Source organism: Vigna unguiculata, chromosome 11 (assembly GCF_004118075.2).
Source record: "Vigna unguiculata cultivar IT97K-499-35 chromosome 11, ASM411807v1, whole genome shotgun sequence".
In the NCBI taxonomy this organism is placed as follows: Eukaryota; Viridiplantae; Streptophyta; class Magnoliopsida; order Fabales; family Fabaceae; genus Vigna; species Vigna unguiculata.
In genome coordinates, this window is record NC_040289.1 from 41,342,101 (window position 1) to 41,361,476 (window position 19,376).

A 19,376-nucleotide genomic window follows, 5' to 3' on the forward strand; every position below is an offset into this window, starting at 1 on the left:
GAATTGCTACTCATTGGATGATTTGTGTGGAAAGAACCAATTAAAAGTTATTGCGCACTATTCCAGGGAGTTGAATGTCTTGCAACAATATCTTCGGCCTCACGCATAAGAAAAAAAAATTAGAATCTAGAATATTAAATTTTAACAATTTTCTCTTATAATATGAGGTGATATTTTTTAAGTGATTTTGAAATATAAAAATTAAAAAAATAAAAAAACATTCAAAAAATATACCTCTTGTTATAAGAGAAAATTATTACAATTTAATAATCAAAAAATAATTTTCTCACACCAAAATATATGTTTATTTGGCTCTAAAGGGAGCTAAAAGTGCATACGCCGCGTTGACAAAATGTTTGTTTGCGAAGTCCCCACAATACTCCAAACCATTCTGTGCTGCGCTGTTTGTATGCTTTCTTAAGCCTCACTGTTAAAAAAGGGGTAACAGGTACTTGGCTTCAAATCAAAGCATAAGAAAAGAAAGAGATTATTTGTGAATGATGGCGTTGTAGTTGTACACAGAAAAAATAAAATAAAAAAGTTGCTTAAATGGTGGCAGGATTACTTATTTGGCGTACGGAAGAGTTGAGGGTAGCATGGAATATCTCAAACTGAGGCCACAGGTACCGATTCAGACTTCAGTTTTTTTTTTTTTTTTTTTACTTTGACAATATCAATTGACTGCAAAACTACTTGCCCATAAATTTAGGGTCTCCGTTTTCACCCCAAGAAGGATGGTGCAGAGGCTGATTAAATATCAATTTCAGTAGTATGTATGCACGTAATGCCGTAGTCAACCAATATCATTATTTTACTTGTCCTTGGCTGCAGCATGTGCAAGTTGCTGCAAGGATCAATTTATTGGATGGAGTGTTGGTTGATGAACAGACTTTTGTACGATGTTACGTTTAAGGATGTCTTACTCAATTCCTTGCTTCAAAACATAAAATGTCAAAGAATTTCCTATTTGTGGTGTTGGAAATCATTAAGTCCAGACAATACAATCGAGAAAGGCATGACAAAATCAACTTCTACGAATGGTAGAACTCTTTTTTTAATCTCTTGTTCTAGCCGCCAAGGTACTCAACCCAGTAATTATTGTGGTGTGAAGTTGCACAGGTGAAAAGTAATACATTTTCTGGTATATGACGCTGGGGAGGAAGACAAAGCCAAGTTGAAATTTGATCAAGCATATTATAAGCTGATGCTGTATACATCAAAGAATGTCTACTGTAATCACATTTTGTGAGACAAAGTGGAAACTGAATGAATCAAGCATCAAACATTTCCGGTGACCAGAGAAAAAGATATGACTAGAATGTACAGGTGCCTAATAATCCAATCCTCTGTCAACCATCATCATTCTAACTCTCTCCATGTCCTCTAATCTGCCTGCATTTTCATAAATCCCCATAAGAAGTACAAAGTTATGCTCGTTGTCTGGCTCCAAATCAAAGAGCCTGTTTGCAGCAATCTCCCCAATAGTTGCGTCTCCATGCAAAAAGCAAGCATACAATAAAGCTCCCCAAAGAGTTGGACCAGCAGCCTCAGAGCCAATTCCATCCACTATGATGCTATAAGCCTTTTTAATTAGTCCTGCTCTTCCATAAAGGTTGACCATACAACCATAATGTTCCATAATTGGTTTTATTTTATATTTTTCACACATTAGAGCAAACACTCTCTCTCCCTCCTTCACCAAGACTAAGTGGGCACAGGCTGATAATGTTGAAACAAACGTTATTTTATCAGGCTCAGCACCAGCTTCCTCCATTTGCTCCAAAAAGGCAAGGGCTTCTCGGCGTTTGCAATGTGCAGATATTATAGAATTCCACGAAACAACATCCCTCTCTGGCATTAGATTGAATATCCAACATGCCTTTTCTAACCTACCATGACTTGAGTACATCACCATCAAGGAATTAGCAATGGACAGGTTCCAATCAAGTCCTCGCCGAATCACCCATCCATGAATTTGGACGCCTAGACATAGCGAAGACACACCTGTAAGAATGGTGGATATGCTAACAGAATCAGGTTCACACCCTTCCAAAATCATTTGGCGGAAAATGTTCACTGCGCCACCCTCAAGGCCATGATGAACATAAGCAGTGAGCATGGAATTCCACGAAATGAGGTCTCTATGAGGCATCTTGTCGAAGATCTTTCGGGCCTTTACAATGTCACCGCACTTCGAATACATGTCAACAAGTGCATTAAGCACAAACCCATCAGTGGCAAATCCAGCACGAACCAGATGGCGATGCACTTCTTCCCCCACTCGAACAGACCCAATTCCAGCGCAAACTTTGAGAACCCTCGGGAAGGTGAACAAGTCAGGTTCGACACCCTCTTCCACCATTTGGAAGTAGAGCGCAATGGCTTCGTCGTAGAGGCCCCTTTGGGCATACCCTGAGATGAGCGAATTCCAGGGAAATGCAGACGTGTCCCTATTATACATTTGATCAAACAGCTCGTGTGCATCGTCCACATACCCACACGCCGCATACAACCTAAGAAGCTTGGAAGAGATGCCAAAATTTCTACGCAACAGGGATGTTGGGATAAGGCGGTGGAGTCTGATACCGGGACGAATGGCTTGCAAACGATAGCAGATTTCTAATAAAGAGGCATATATTTCAGGGTCGATTCTGATTCCCTTCTCGATAGAGTCTTCAAGGTTTGTGATGACTTGTTCAAGTGCTTCCAATTGGGTTTGGGGAGGAGGACGGCGATGGATAAGGAGTGGGGTTGATTTGGGTTTTGGGTAACGAAGAACGCTTCTTCTTTCTTTGCCTTCCAAACGTCTCTCTTTCCAAGTTTTGTTTTCGTTGCTATTTTTGTTCTTATTCTTTTTCTGGGAGCACAAGCTCATGGCATTTGGAGGGAACCTTACTAGCATGCCTATCATTCTAAATTCTTGGATCACAAATTGGGCATACGGACATCATAATCACAATATATGTAATTCTAGAAAGTAAGGAACTTTCATCTGTGGAGGATATTCATCTCTATCTCTATTCTAATCGCATTCGTAGAATTGGAGACTTGTTATCATGTTTATGGTTCATAATAATTACGAATTAGAAGATAAAGAGTAGTGTCACGAACTGTTAGACGGGAAGTATACATATCTTGTCAAGTAACCAACCCAATACGCTAAAGAATGTCATTAAAATAGAGATTAATCTCCCCCTACAGGATTTAGTTCCTTCTCTTCTAGAATTAAGATCAAATTACATGAATAAGAATATAATGAAATTTCCACGAGACACAAATAACATCGTTTGATTTTATGATTACCGCAGCAATTTGACAAGGTTTCTAGACCTAAGAAGCGTAGTAACAACGAATTTCGTCTCATTACCAGAAGGATCGTTACTTAAATTAATGGAGGAGATTATAGCATATCAAAAATGATTGATTTCTTCACTTGAAATCGGTATTTATCAAAAATGATTGATGTATATTATATATATCAATCCCTCAGTTATTATCCCTAAACAGTCTAGAAAAGAATAGTATTTAAAATATTAAGCATTCATCAATTTAGTGTCTATTCATATATTTTACTGACATTTAAGGACCATTTTGATGATTTAATTTTTTTATACTCGATGATTATTAATATAATTCGTTTATTTCAAACTTGCTGCGAGTGTGAGATGATGAAGTCAGGATCTGGACGGACATATACAATTCAATTTATTGTTACAAACGTAGGGTACTAAATCGCATAATCTGCACTTCCTAAGCAATTCCTATGTTGTTAGAGACAGTTTTGCACCACCCGTATGCCTTTCTCTCGAGGGCATAACGCATAAGCTGTTTATTGCCCGTTAGGTATAAGGAGGAAATAAAAAAGGCAACAAGAACCATCTCCTGGGAATGGTGGACATGTAAATATCAATTTGAAATACTTCAGGGGATGGGTTTAGAGCTACCAAGTCCCAAAAGACAAGCCGCCAGACATTAGGACAGGTCCTGTAATGAACTGCTAACAATGTTGGTTTCTCACTAAATCCAAAATTTGGTCAACTTGCTCTCGGCCAAATCAAACAGCTTTCATTTAGCCTCGTGCTGCATAGAGTCATACAAGTCATTAGAGCTATTAAAACACAAAACACATTATTTCAATCCAGATAGAGATAAGCCAAGGTCGACATTAAAATTAAAATTACATCTACACAACAAATATGGTGTTTTAGATTTCTCCTAGTTAAAAAGTTCAAACTGAAATAAATAAAGTCATGATTAACAAAACACAACATACCAATAAAGAACTGTTAGTAAGCAATTGAATATAAAGAGGCAATTGTGTACGAGCATAATGCTTCCTAACGTTACAGAAATAGTAAGTAAATATATACCTCACAAGCCTCAAAAACTGGCCGAACTTGCTCAAATATTTCATCCACTGTTCCCACTGCATTGATCTGCAGAGTAGTTTGTCATATAATTAGGATATAATCATGCAGCGTACAACGTGAAGTTGAAAAGTAAAACAGTGCGTCAAGCAAGAAAGCATAAAATACTTTGACCAGAAGCTGATTTTTCTTTCAAATAATTTCAATTGCTCGTAAATACTATCCTTATATAAATTATATAATCATCAAGTCAATCCCAAGGCCAATCATCATTCAAGAAAAACCCACAAAAGACTATAATGTGAAATTTCCCACCCAGAAGAAATAGTATCACACTTTGAAAGTAAGTAAATACAAGACCTCTAAAAATGGTAAACAGAAACCAATTCAATTCTTGTGTGTAAGTTGTCATGGTGCAAGTCTCTAAAGAAGGCCAGTTCTCCTAGATCCAATTGAGCATTGAAACTAAATATAGTTACCCTGTAAAGTTTTCCGTTCTTAGCATAATAATCAATAACAGGACGATTTAAAGCCTCGAACACTTTAAGACGATTCCTCATTGTATCTATGTTGTCATCAATTCGACCCTGCAATAAAAAAATGTAAGGCAGCAGTTTGTAATAAGCTGCTGAAGTTAAATATCCACGTATTTTATGGGAACCTCATTTCGGCCCAGCACACGTTTCACCATCTCTTCTTCAGGGCAATCAAAGAAAAGTACGAACCGTGGTTCTGATCCAATCTGCATAATGAAGAGTTTGTTTATTTAGTCAAAAAGAATACACAAATGAATTTAAATGTGATCACTATTTTGTTCTAATACCCTCGAAAACATACCATGACAATTTACTTTGTTCATCCATAGATATTGCAGTTGAAAACATATTCAATGCACACAATATGAGACAAATTTATAGTAAATTAAATGCATAGATATACAGGAATTGGTGCAGAAATAGCTCAATATTATATCAATTTATCATTAGAAAGAAGAGGTGGAAGGAGGGGGTACTGAACTTCCTTCAGCTCAAATTGAAGAGAAGTAAGGTTAAAAGTCATACTTACAATTTGTTCAAAAGCTATACGGTTCTCCTCGCTTCTAGGGAAACCATCAATAAGAAACTTCTGGTTGTCACTAGATTTCATCTCTCTTAGAATCAACTTGACAGTAACTTCTGATGGAACAATTTTTCCATCCTTAATTGTATTCAGAATCATCGAGCTGTTTTGGTGTTTTTAATGTAAAAATCCCAAAGACGCGCCAACAAAACAAAAACAAAAACAAAATTAGGATAAAACATCACCCATATTCCCTATCAGAAATCAATTTCCTTCACTCATTGTATTCAGAATCATAGCTATTTTGGAGTTTGTAATGTTAAGATCCCAAATATGCACCAAAAAAAACAAAAACAAAATTAGGATAAGACAGCATCACCCATATTCACTATCAGAACTCATCTCCCTTCTCAAAAGGTCTCCAGCACTCAGATGCTTAAATCCAAAGGTTTCAACAATTTTTGCACATTGTGTACCTTTTCCACTACCAGGACCTCCTGAGGCAAACCCCAAAAAGTAAAAATGCAAAGCATCATTAATAACTTGATGCATTTCTTTAAATACATTATATCAGTTTACGAAAGCAATAGAGCCCAAAAAATTTTACTCAGGTTCATAACATTAGAAAAACGAATATAAAACAATAGTTTAGATTCTCAACTTGGCAACTGTCATCAGCTTGATCTCCATAATCTATCCTTTCTGCCAAATAATAGTATGCAATTTCCGGCAGAACTATATATATATATATATATATATATATATATATATATATATATATATATATATTCTATCGAAGTATAAGTGGTGTTTTTAAGGTTCAGATTCACGTATTCTATAGTTGACAGAGTCGTTTAGGTAAATACATTTTTCTTTCAAGCTTCAAGATGGGCAATATCTAGCTAGGTCACGGAAACAATCGATCAGGCAATTAGTTAAACCAATTTCAATTTTTTTACGAAATTTGTCTGCGTGACTTCCACTTACTTTGGACCATTAATAAGCTTTTCAGAATAATAGAGACAAATTAGACGTCCAAACATCCGAAATGCCTCAGTTCCAATACTTACCATCCGTGATTATACTTTCCAATATCCTTGATTCATTGATAACAAAATTCAGTTACACAATCAACATGCATAAACTAAACTTCTATATCTGAGTGTTGAGATTCCATAAAACCGTACAACATGAGACTTATCAAATTTAATAAATGTATGATTACCTAAAACAAAAGTTATAACCGGAGCTACTTGTTTGGGAGAAATCCCACCCCTCTCCTGCACAGTGATGTTACATATAGAGAGAGAGAGAGAGAGAGAGAAGAAAAAAGAGTTAGAGGAAATTGCTGATGGCAGAACTGTTGCCTGTAATGTGTGTGTGTAAAAGAAAAGACAATGAACCCTAAAAGTAGAAGAGATGATAAATTTAAGAGCAGTTTGAGAGCATCGCAGTGGAAGAGGTGTCGATTAAATACCTGGAAGGGCGAGTGGAAGGGAAATCCAGTGGTGAATCTTTGAGAAAGCGAAGCATTGTGTTTAGGAAGTTGCTGGAGTGGAGAGTAACATCGAAATCAAATCCAAATCCAAAGAAAGTAAGTGAGTGTGAGAATGTGAGAATATGAATATATGATTACCAGCAGCGGAGGAAGAAGAAGAAGGGATGATTTGGTTGCGCGTTTCCACATTGGAGTTTCTGATTTTGAATTTGTGTATTATTGAGTGAGTGTGAGACGAGGGTTTCTTAAACGATGCTTTGAGTTTGAAAGTTACGGTTGTGTTAGGGTGCGTGCTTGATGCAGGGCAGAGGGGGCACAACTCATATCACATGGGAATGGACACTACACCGCTTTCCCTCCCCTCCCCTCTCGTTTTCCTTCTTTTTAATTAACTTCTCTCCTAATATTATTTTTTAATAATAATCTACAACGATATATGGTATCAAAATTTCCACATTTCATTTAACATTATTTAACTTTATCCTTCTACGAGGATGTCAACAATTTTTAAAAATTATAATATTTATTAATTAAATTCTCTTATTTTTTAAATAATTAGTTTAGTTGAAATAATTGAAATATTTTATTTTTTATTTTTTTTTATAAAACTATTTAATTTTTATTTTAAGTTAACTTAACTCGATCTTCAATTCGGAACTACGTGTCTTGACATTTGGTTTAAGTCGACTTAAATCAATTCGACCTAAGATGGTTCACTTGGGCCTATTCGAACTGATTTGACCTCGGTGGATTTGAACTTATGTGACCTTGATCGATTCAAATTGATTTAACCTGAGTTTACTCGACTCAATATTCGACTAGAGTAGATTGGTCTAAGCCTTCAGTCTATGACGACTCGGTTCGACCTTCAACTTGGACTGACTTGGCTCGACCTTCAGTCCAGACTGACTCAACTTAACATGCGACACGGGCTGTCACAGCTTGACCTAGGACCGGACCAACGTGGTTCAACCTAGGATTCGAGTTGACTCGGCTCAAACTGGGCCCGATCCAACTCGGCTTGACTTTCGACCCAGGCAACTCAATTTGACTTTTGGTCCGAGACAATTTCGCTCGACTTTCGATTTGGGCTGATTCGGTTCGACATTTGATCCAAACACACTCAACTTAAGCTTTGGTCCAGACCGACTCAACTTGATTTGTAATCCAAGCGACTTCGATCGACCTTCGCCTAAGGCTTTCACCCAGGGTTGACTTGGCTCATCCTGGGGCATGGGCCGACCTAGGGTCTAAAGCGACCCAGCACAACTTTCAACCCGAGTTGAGTTGACTTGACCTTCGACCTATGCCAACTCGTTCGAACCTTTGGTCCAAACTCACTCGTCTTGACCTTTTGTCTGGCTCGACTCAATTCGACTTTCGACTCAAGTGAAGGTCGATATGAGTCAACTTTTTGGACGTGTGGACTTTTTTTGTTTTAACTAATGAACAATTCTACAACTTAGAAAAAATTAAATTTCATTCTTTTCTGAGGAATTTCAAATTTTACTATTTTGTTATTTAAAGTACCTTCTTAAAATTGTTCAATTTCAATTTTATTTTAATTTCTTCGTCTAAACATGTCATTTTTCGTTAAAGAATTTCAAATTCTTCAAATAAATGAATTATTCTATTAAATTATCTAATCCATACCCACTTTAAAATTCTAGCTTAAATTTTTGCCTTGTACAAGGTAAATTTAGTCCAAAAAATTATTCTCACATTGCAATACAACTTTGCTCAATGATCCGTTTTGTGAGTACGGCAACTCAAGATTTAGGACAAAAGGGTGGAGCCAAAGAACAGGAACTTGTTCTGTTGATTATTTTTGTATGTTGTTTTTTATAATAAATAAATAAACCAGGAAAAAGGCCGAAGCGATATGTAGAGATTAATATTATCGGGCTTCTTTGTGAATCCAATCCATAGGGATGTGCGCGCAGTGGGGTGGTGTGTACGTCAAGAAATTATCTTCTATGACTAATTTCCCCTTCTAGGTGCTGCCGAGTAGAATCATCAACACAACACATGCTGTAATGTGCTTATGGCCAACTCAACTTATCTCTACTAATATTTTTGTTTATGTTTCATTATCTTACAAATAAATTTTATAGAATTTGATTAGACTTAAATGCTACTTTTAAAGATTGTATCACAGTCATTTTAAATGTAGTTCTAAAGAGATTTATCGTTGATTTAACTTATCCTATCGTCTCTTATCAGTTCATTATGAAATCATCATTAATATCTAGTTCATAGCATATAATTAGATACAAGTTAGTTTTAAAATATTGAATTGGACTTAAAATTGAAAAACAGAGATAACTATTATTGCTAGGTTTAATTGCACTTTTAGTTTGTATGATTATTTAAATTTTATTTTTTATTTTAAACCTAAAATTCTTGTATTTTAATTTTTATATATAATCTTTATATTTTTACTTTATACAAATATATTCTTTTAATTTTTTTAGTTTTTATCATATTATTTGAAAGAAATAAAAGAAATTGAAAACGACACATACAATTGAAAGGAATAATTTTTTAATACAAAAATAAAATTTATGCTAGAAAGCAAATAAATAAGTATTGTAGAGCAAAGTTGTCGATCAGTCATAAGAAAAAGTGCAGAAGTTAATAGAGAGGATAGGAGGAATAAATAAAAGGTAGAAAGGAAAAAACAGTAAATGTGGCGTGAGATAAAAAGGAGACAAAAATATATTAGGCAAAGAAAATGAAATACATTGATTAATTAATAACCCAGAATTTTAAAGGTCAAGGTTTCTCTATTGGGTAACAAGAGACTATTTACTGAGGCAAAAAGATAAAAGAATACAAGTACTCTCAATCTATGAAATCCTAAAATAAATAAGTAATTGTCATTCTAAACTGAAAGTGACAAAAAACAAGAAAAACCAACTATCGGACCACGTCGAATTGCATCTAAAATCATATGAACACAGTGCTTATAGATACACGACAATAGAGTGAGTACTAAACATGCCATGCTTTTTAATCTGCAAATCCAACTGTTTAGACAAACTTATAATCCTCATTGGCAATGTTCATGAAACCATAATTATCTGAATCCCCGGAGTCATTGAGTTGATTCCCTGGTGGAGTTCTTAATCACCAAATCGTAATTGATAGAAGCCAGCTGAGACAAGTTCTGTAAGAAAACAAGCAATAAAACAACTTTCTCTAACCCACATGGAAAACCACAAAATTATCTTTCTATGACAATCTAGCTAAGCTAATTATATTGATGTTCATCAATGTTTAACTTTAGTGCAAAATAAAGTATTACCTTAAATGAGAAATTACTAAACGAGAACTGCACTTCAAGAGGTGGAGCACCGAACTCTGCTAAACTACCACACTCATCACCCTGAGTTAACAAGTTCCAAGTATAAATAGTCAGAAAAAGTATGATCAAACAAGGCTGCTAGAAAAGTATAATAGATAACATTGCTGTTACGCCATAGTTTAAGAGGCAAAAGAAATTGTATGGACAGGTTAACTAATCCAAATTCATATTTTGTTTTATGATGAAACAAATGGAAACATGTCATGTACTTAAAATCTGGCAACCATTTGAAAGTAGAAAGTATTCTTACATCTTCATCTAACACAGCGCTGCCGGAACCACTGCTGCCGGAACCACTAATCTCATCAAAATCACTACCTCCGAGACAGTGTTCGTCCTCGGGATTCCAAATGTACCGGCTCATAAAATAACTTGTATCAAGAGCTTCAGCCGATGGAATAAACATAGCCTGCAGAAAATCAGAGTAGAAACCTGGTGACAAAACAAAAGATACGGCACAAACATATCAAAGCTTTCATAGAATTAGAAAGAACCTTCTGCCTTGCTAGTGTATCCCAATTAGTATCTTTGAAGAAGGCGTGGCGTTTAACCTGCCACAAAAAGTACATTTATGGTTGCTTTTACCGTAATTTACAACTTCAAAGTACTAAGCAATAAATAACTCACTTCCGTAGCCCCTGTCGCGCCTAATCTTTGGACTGGGTTTTCGTTCAATAATCTAAAACAGAATGAATACACTGTCAGCCATAACCAACGTGAAAGGAATCCCAACACTCCAAAGTTAAAAAGGACAACCTTTTCCAACTATTGCATAAATCGTTTCCAGGTATCATATATAAAAGTGAAAACACAAGAAAAAAGAATGTCTATCTTGATTCGATAATAGCATGGTCAATCAAACTGATCTTGCTTGTCCTGCCAGATTTATGTGAATTTTGAAACCATTACTCCTTACATATGTGTTGGCTTATAATACGTGTTTTACACGATTTGGTCATGTGCAAGTTTCATACAGGGATATTTTCCATTTGTAAGTTGATTAGCTTTAAAGAAACTTTGCACAGCATACCCAAAAAAAATTTCATACAAACTTTTTCCAGTGAACATGCTAAACACTGTAAAACAATTAATACCCATAATGTTTACTATATTCATGATATTTCGAAGTGTACATTGATACGCCATTTTTTCTTTATCACCAAAAAATTCAATACAAAACTGGGATTTTTATTTTTGGGTTGGGACTTAATGTGGTAAGTACGTATGGAATGTCCACATCACTTTTGTAATCTTATAGTGTAACCTTGTTAAAAGGCATCACTACTTTGTTAATACTTACTTATTTATCAAATCATATGCTTCAAAGCTCATCTCATCAGGAATCTTGGGCCATTGTATGTCTCTGTTAATTATGTTATCAAAAATTTGCTGCAAAACAAGCATCCATGAGAAAGTGTTCAGATATGCATCCAATTTCAAATAATAAATATATATATCAACCTCTTTAACATCCAACAAATTCACAGTAACACATATGACGAACTTAAAATCCGCAAAAACATAACCAAGCAAATAGCATTGAGCAAAAACCAATATATAAGTAATGACCTGATCAAAAGGCTGTAGCAGCTGGTACACAATGAAACAGAAAACCATGGAAGTAAATGCAAATAGCGACAAACAGACAGGACCTTATCAGACCTTACCAATAGTTTTTCGCATTTAAGCAGTCCAACTTGTTTTGATCCTAGTGATATGGTTACTGTTTGTGATAAAAACACAAGTTTGTACTAAACAATAGACCAGCAAGATGACCACATAATAGAAAATTCAAATCCGGGACCCTCTCTACATCTACATCTTATGCATTATGATTTCGTCTAGAAATTTTTATGAAGAATTTCGTCCAAATTATTCCTTTTAGTTATCAGAGTTAAGGACTTAACAAATCACAAGAAGCTACCTGTGGATGTTCAGCATTAAATGGTGGAATACCCACAAGAAGCTCATACATTATGACACCCACAGACCACCAATCAGCAGTTGCACCTACAAGGAGAGCGATCGAGTAAAAGAATGTAAATCATACAAAACGGATTTGAAAGCACAGTAAATAAATTATTTATACAAAAAAATTATTAAATAAAAGCATTTTTTGTATAAGATGTACTGTTTAATCAGCGGATAAACTGCAAACCATGTCCCATGCCAAGTAGTATTTCAGGTGCCAGGTAATCCGGAGTGCCAACCACTGATTGTCTTTGACGATCTTCCCGTTTTGAAGAATGTCTAGGTTTTGGTTTATCGTTGTCTTCTAGGATGGCCGAAAATGATGGCGCTGATAAATCATCTGTGCTGTTGATAAGACCAACCTTTGAGAGCCCGAAATCTGTCAACTGTAATAACAGAGATTAAGCATTTAGAACATTATGTGACGATTTAAGGAACAGTACAGGTAATTTGAATTAATGATGCTGACCTTAATATGGCCATCTTGACCAATCAGTAAGTTATCTGGCTTCAGGTCTCTGTGAATCACGTTTAAGGAATGCAAATACTCCAATGCAAGAACCTGTAGAGTGACCAAGAAGATAGGGGGAAAAGGATAAAGAACAGAAACACAATTGTATAGAGAACTTACTATTATCCTGGTGAAAAACTAATGCAGTTATTTAGCATGCTTACAACTTCTGCAATATATACTCGAGTCATGTTTTCATCTAAGCAGCCTAGATTTCTCAACATCGAATAAAGATCTCCACCATTCAAATATTCCATAACTAGATAAAGATTTTCCCGACATGTGAAGGAGTAGAAAAACCGAACCTGTTCATCAGAGTTACATGAAAATTAGACCAGTGTGTTATGCAGCAACTTCATAAATGAGCAGTAAATTGCAGGTCTTCTTACCACAAAAGGATTTCGAACTGATATAAGTATGTCTCTCTCTGCCAAAATACTTTGAACTGCATTTTTGCGGATCATATCTGCCTTTTTCAGAACCTACAAAATATCAAAAAATGATTCCAACTCATTATAAGTAATCAGTTCGTATATTTAAAGAGACTTTTAGTAGTTTCTTTAGCCATCAATAGCCAATTGGCAGTGCTCCGCAGAAAAATGCTCTTACTATTTATATGTTAATATTTTTAAAGACTACTTTGGTATAAAAAAAGTCTTACAGATTTTCAAAACTATGCAAGATTGCTATAATTTATCACATTTTTTTCTCTTAGACTTTTATGATTAAAAATATGTAGTTTGAATTTTAGTAGATTTATTATTGTAAGAATTAAAAGATTGGAAAGGACTTTAGAGATTTATGTTACGAAAGGCAATCCAAATTCCCAAATGGTAATGAAAGCAAGTTATCTAATAATATTGAAAATGAAAATTTATTTATTAGTTCAATTGAAAAGTCATCATAATGACATTTCTTATGAAAAAAATCATCAACTAGTCCACATCAATGTCTTTACCGCCTTCAACAAGAGAATAAGTTATGTGAAAAGAAAAATCTGAGAATCAACGTGACATGATAAAGAATGAAGAAAGTATCAAGAACTTGGATGAGATTGCTTCAAAGGTGTGATATGTATACATTTTATTAGAATATCACATGAAATTCCTCAAAAGTCCTCCTTAAAATATAATTCAAATGTATATATTTTTAAATACTTAAATTTTTATAAGTTTTAAAAATTTTAACTCAGTAACACCAAGACTTCAATGTTTATTCCTTAAAAGGCAGAGTAGTAAAAAATGGTCCAGATTCAAGATAAATCAAGTTTATCATGAGTTTAAGTATTCTCATCGAGCAAAAGCTTAAATATATTTACAATAAATCATAAAATTATACTCAGTCTATTTACAATTTGATCCATTCGAATTGAAGTTGTGGTGGGCTCGGTTGACCCATCAAATAACTTAAAAGAAAAGAAAAGTTATTGTGTGTAAGAAAAAAAATTAATAAACAAAACTAATGTTAAAATTTGAAGTTTATGTGAAGTTGGTATAACTTGAAATCACATGGATGGTGACTTATATGTGCTCTCATTTTAATTATAATATTTTATTTAAATAAGTTATAATTTAATGTTTATTTTTGTGTTAATAATTAATTATTCTGTTAGAAACATTTCTTTATTTTTTTTTAACATACATGGGTTGGAATAATATAAATATTTTTCCTTTGGTTTGGGTAAAAAATAAAGTAGGAAATTATTGGTTTAAATAAAAGTTGAACAGAATAGTAGCTAGAGATTGTGAGCATGTATCCAAGTAGACAAAGATAACTTCTGGAGGTAATTTTGGAAATGCACATCCCCTGAAATAACATTCTATGAAGTCTTGAATTTCATGTATTATGCTTTGTTAAATATAACATTTTAATATTTATAATTTAAGTATATTGACCTATCTAGTTTACCAACTTGGGATGGATAAGATCATACTAATATTTTTCAAATTACATGTTAAGTTGAATCAAACTAACTCATTTATAAGATAAGGTAGGTAAATGTTGACCATGATCAAATTTGGACAACTATATTAAGAATGTATTGATTATCCTAATTAAATATCACAATATGTATCATTTATAAGTTTTGATTGAACACTAGGACTTGTTTTATAAAAGGAAAAATCTCTTAAAATCATAATCTAGTTGGCCGCCTAAGAATATATGCTACTATGTACCGTTTAACAGCGGAACTCATGAATCAATTCATCTCAATTTTCTTTTAACTTTCTGCAAAGAAATGGTTTTATTTGATAAGGAAACAAACCTTTATAGCAAATAAATCACCGGTTGCTCTTTTTCGGGTAAGAAAAACTCGTCCAAATGCACCCCTACTTATGGGTTTTATTATTTCAAAGTCTTCAATAGAGGTTCGGTCCTTGGAACAAGTATTAATAGGGCTAGCACGTAGGCTACGAACTGCATCATCTTCCACTGAACTCTCTTCATCAGCTACGCTAGTTGATGAGTCCACCTTTTCATCTTCTATCTGCCCACAAAGGGATATATATTTCTCCCTGCAAAATGAAGTAGCAAATTCAAGGTTAGGTTTAAGCACCATGCCAGTACCAGAAAATAAATTAGAAATGCTAGAGCAAAACAGTGGCTTTAGAAAAATCTTACAGAGATTTTCGAAATAGAATAAAAAATTAAGTGTCTGTCCTAGATCAAAATAAAATAGTCACAGGTGCTCACTGCAAAAGTTTCTCTATTCGTCGTCCAAAAGTCTCCACAATAAGGGCATCCACTTTTCTGTCTTGAATGGCATATTTCAGGTCTTCTAAGCGATCAAGCATATACTCCAGAGCACTATAGTCACAGTTGTTCACATTTGCGACAGCACGGGCTATTTCAACTAGCTTGCTTATCTGTCATTTGACAGTCTAGTTATCAATATAAAAAATCCAGAAATAAATGAGGAAAATAGAAAAATTACACTTTTCACACAATTGTAGAAAAACTCACTTAACAACTTTATTTCAATAATATAATATATATTGATATAAATTAAAAAAAAAAAAAAACTTATAATTAGAATATCAATGAAGATATTAAGGTTCCTTATCCTTATGACAGAAGACTTCATAGATTATACATATTGATTATACGTTTTCATCTAATTTAATGTTTCCTGTGTAACGATGTAAATGAAGAATTACAACACTGGTAAGGTATACCTGTTCACAACTTTCAAGTTCAGACAATGTTCTCCGTCCACTTAGTAACATTTCCACCTGAGTGGTTCGTGGTGTTACCAATGGTGATCTCGGTGTCAAGCTCCCAGCTGAAGATACCTTTGTTCCATGATCAGGTTTTACGCAGATGCGAGCCTCGCATGATGTTCTGGGTGAAAGGTTCAGATCGTCCATGAGAAAAGTATTGTCAGGATCTGTAGTAGAGTCGAGAATGTCTTCAGAGCATCTAAGTGTCAGGTTATTTTTCTCTAGAGATAAATCATTGAACTCTTCAAGCACATTTGAAGAGGCAAGGTCAAAGCTTTCTCCAGGAGTATCAGTGCTTTTGGGTGTGCTTTTTGGTGTCCAGGATTCCATTATCCTTTCAATGGTTTCACAAACTCTTTCAAGACGCTCGTTTACAGTTAAACCTTTCAAATCACATCTATCCGCAATTGTGCATATTCTTGAATGCTCCTCCACATGTACAATCGGTATTTCAACCTCACAAATCCTGCATATCATTGAATCCCCGTATGCAAGAGTATGGTGGTCTCCCCAGAATCCCCAAGAAATCTTTCGCGTTCTTGATGATGATTGTGAATTGTCAGGATGACAAGAGGAAGTATCCAAATTTTCAGCATTGACTTGCAAGTTGTCCATTTCACCTTTGGATGGGGGGGTATCTGCAGCATCTTGATCTTTTCGCTTTTTCTCAGCAGTTGGAAACTTTCTCCAAGAAGACATCCTATAGCTGCCAGAAGTTGATTCAACACTCTTGGCTGTACTAACCTCCGGGTTGCCAACCGCAACACTTACTTGTTGGTCAGCTTTACCCTGTGTTGTCATCGGTTTGTCTTTCTCTTTACTACGTGACATTTTTAACTGTTTGTCAGCGGTCTCGTGTCCAGCAGGTGGAATACTAGAATTCTGCTGTGCAGCCTTCAAAATTTGCTCAGAATAGACCCCAAGGTCGCTGAGTTGGTGAAGACCCAGAATGTGGTCTTGTTCAAATCCGCTTTCCTTCTGAAATTGCACTAATCGAGTGCAACGAGTGAGAATAAACAGTAGGCGTGTATGAGCTTGCTTGAGTATCCCCACTGGCAATTCTTGACGTTTGTCATCTAGATTTTGAACTATAGATTCGCATTTGATCCAAAACTGGGTAGCAGACATCTTTGCACATTGTTGAGCAACAATCAACAGATCCTCCAGCCTCTCTCTCCATTCACGATCACACACTAAGTTTTTTTCAAGAATGCCCACCAAATCTCCAGCGAAACCACCCAAGTCAGAATCAACCTCTTCCTTTAATTTCTCAAACTTAGCTCTAATCGCCCCCATGACTTCCTGCAATATTTGATTTCAGGGGAAAACAAGTGCTGAAGAATTTTATTCATTTTAAATTGATGAACAGTAACACGAAACTTGAACAAGTTAAAGGGAGAGTACCTCCATGTGGCCAAAGGCACGATGTTTCCAGATTGGAAATGGTCTGACTCCCTTGGAGTTGAGTTCATGGGAAAAGCTTTTGATATCAGGATTTCTCTTTTTGCGTCCACTAGTAAGTCGCAGGATTTCCTGAAAACGTGGGGATTGCATTTCTTTGGCGAAAGCTCCATGATGACCCTGTGCAAAACACATGCAATGAACCTGAGCAACCTACATTTCTACCAACTATCGATCATAAAAAGGAAACAATTAAATAAGAAAAACACTAATTCAGTAAATATTATCATGCACAACAATACATCATGTCTATCACCTCTAGCACAGGAATGAGTTGCGAATGAGCTCTGAGCGATTTGGTTTGATTCAAATGAGCTTTTTCCCCTGAAAAGAACAACTATATTAGCGAAAGCCAGCACGAAATAATCACTAACCATTTCGCTAAGTCCCAAACAGGAAATGAAACTAGAATTGAGGCGAGATTTAACAATATAATAGGAAATGCAGACCTAGGTCTCTTTTCGGATGGGAATTAAATTTGGATCTAAATCTGGCGTCATTGATAGTGACAGCAGCATTCTGTGTGAGGAAGGAAGGAGCGCCAACGGAGGAGGAATAGCGAAGAGGCGAAGCGGAAGAACGCGTTCGAATATTATTCAGCCCTAAAGAGGACGCGAGCAAGATGGAAGAAGATTCAGAGCATTCATCTTCCTCTTCTTCCTCCTCTTCATTGCCTAAATTACTCCGTCGAATAGGAATGGGCGGGATCTTCAGGAGCTTAGCTCTTCCGGCGGGCGATGACGGTTTCCCAGGCGCAGGATGGTCTTGACCGGGTTTGTGCGAAGAGTGCGGCGGCGGGGGAGGGTTGGACGACATGGAGGATGATGAGTTTGGGATTCTTCATGGCATTGTGAGTGTGTGCGTGTGTGGTGTGAGAGAGAGTGAAGAGAGAGATTTGAATGAAGAAAAGATGAATTGAAAGAATCAATGGTGTGTGGGAATGATGATATGAGAAATTCACGGAAAGAGGAACCAGAAGATGGAGACAGCAAAGCGGGATTTTCAGTTAAGCCCAGTTCGTTGAAGAATATAGAAGGAAGATCAATGTCAAACGTGCTTCCCGCGAACCATGTTTGTTCAATATTACGTGTCATCTGTGTGTTTCGCGTGCCCGGGAATAAGACCGCTCCAACTTCCTTAACCGTTCCCTATTCCCAAAACTTTTATTTTATACTAACAAAATAATTTTATATTTTTTCAATTTCAAGGTCATAATTCTGCATACTTCATCAATGCAATTGGATTTTCAATTACAACATGCTGCATCAAAAAAATTCCAAAACCAATTCTCAACACCATTATAATAATCAAAACATAAAACTTTGTATAAAAACAAATTTCAAATTAAAACGATATTTAAAACTAATCATTGGTCACTTTTTAGATAAAATGTTACCACTACTCTTACTACTGCGACAGTTTTTATAGGTATCTTAATATATAAATAAATTCTAAAATACATATTCAAACCATTATACGTGTTTGACACAACATACACGTACTATCACAATTGTTATTTTAATTTATCTATACTTTCTTCCTCTACGGTAGAATCCATAGAAAATACACAACTTGGTAACGATAAACAAAATTATCTAATCACAATCAATCATGAAGATAGGACAACCCAAACTATTTAATAATAACTGTGTTAAGTGAATCCGCGCAAGCTCTGTTTTTCCCTCGAATTACCAATTTGTATCTGGACAACATTAACGTCACAAGCTCAAAATTTCCACTTCATGCATATATAAACTTACATCTCAAAGCTTAGCCCATTACTTAGTTTTAACTTTAGAACTTGGAATTCAGCCAATATCTCTGTAGCATGGAAACAATTCCTAGCAATCACGAATTTTTGAAGTTGATTACAAAAAGAAACAAATGGATGCCCCCGCAAGTCCTCTTACAAAACACAAGC

At 35.3% G+C, this 19,376-nt stretch overlaps 3 protein-coding genes across 4 annotated transcripts; all 3 read right to left on the reverse strand.

Moving 5' to 3' along the window:
* Window positions 1–1,277: 1,277 nt before the first annotated feature.
* Window positions 1,278–3,082, reverse strand: LOC114168905 (pentatricopeptide repeat-containing protein At4g25270, chloroplastic). The gene has a single exon (XM_028053878.1). It carries the CDS (start codon window positions 2,909–2,911, stop codon window positions 1,331–1,333), a length of 1,581 nt encoding a protein of 526 aa, XP_027909679.1. The 5' UTR covers window positions 2,912–3,082; the 3' UTR covers window positions 1,278–1,330.
* Window positions 3,083–3,618: 536 nt separating this feature from the next.
* LOC114168495 (UMP-CMP kinase) lies at window positions 3,619–7,305 on the reverse strand. The gene is made up of 9 exons (XM_028053335.1): window positions 7,063–7,305; window positions 6,904–6,975; window positions 6,652–6,706; window positions 5,806–5,923; window positions 5,433–5,589; window positions 5,029–5,109; window positions 4,847–4,954; window positions 4,371–4,436; window positions 3,619–4,080 (listed from the first exon to the last, which is right to left on the reverse strand). Exons 1-9 carry the CDS (start codon window positions 7,111–7,113, stop codon window positions 4,066–4,068), a joined length of 723 nt encoding a protein of 240 aa, XP_027909136.1. The 5' UTR covers window positions 7,114–7,305; the 3' UTR covers window positions 3,619–4,065.
* Window positions 7,306–9,643: 2,338 nt separating this feature from the next.
* Window positions 9,644–18,557, reverse strand: LOC114168646 (probable serine/threonine protein kinase IRE). Of its 2 annotated transcripts, XM_028053540.1 has the most exons (17): window positions 17,905–18,552; window positions 17,712–17,779; window positions 17,399–17,575; window positions 15,950–17,296; window positions 15,468–15,640; window positions 15,040–15,289; window positions 13,163–13,255; window positions 12,938–13,078; window positions 12,732–12,824; window positions 12,450–12,648; window positions 12,216–12,301; window positions 11,592–11,680; window positions 10,919–10,970; window positions 10,786–10,842; window positions 10,542–10,700; window positions 10,232–10,312; window positions 9,644–10,093 (listed from the first exon to the last, which is right to left on the reverse strand). In XM_028053540.1, exons 1-17 carry the CDS (start codon window positions 18,269–18,271, stop codon window positions 10,022–10,024), a joined length of 3,504 nt encoding a protein of 1,167 aa, XP_027909341.1. In that variant the 5' UTR covers window positions 18,272–18,552; the 3' UTR covers window positions 9,644–10,021. The 2 variants fall into 2 exon arrangements, 1 of the variants encoding a protein (XP_027909341.1); XR_003600741.1 differs by lacking the exons at window positions 9,644–10,093; window positions 10,232–10,312; window positions 10,542–10,700; window positions 10,786–10,842 and having other exon boundaries at window positions 10,943–10,970; window positions 12,423–12,648; window positions 17,905–18,557.
* Between the last annotated feature and the right edge of the window lie 819 nt (window positions 18,558–19,376).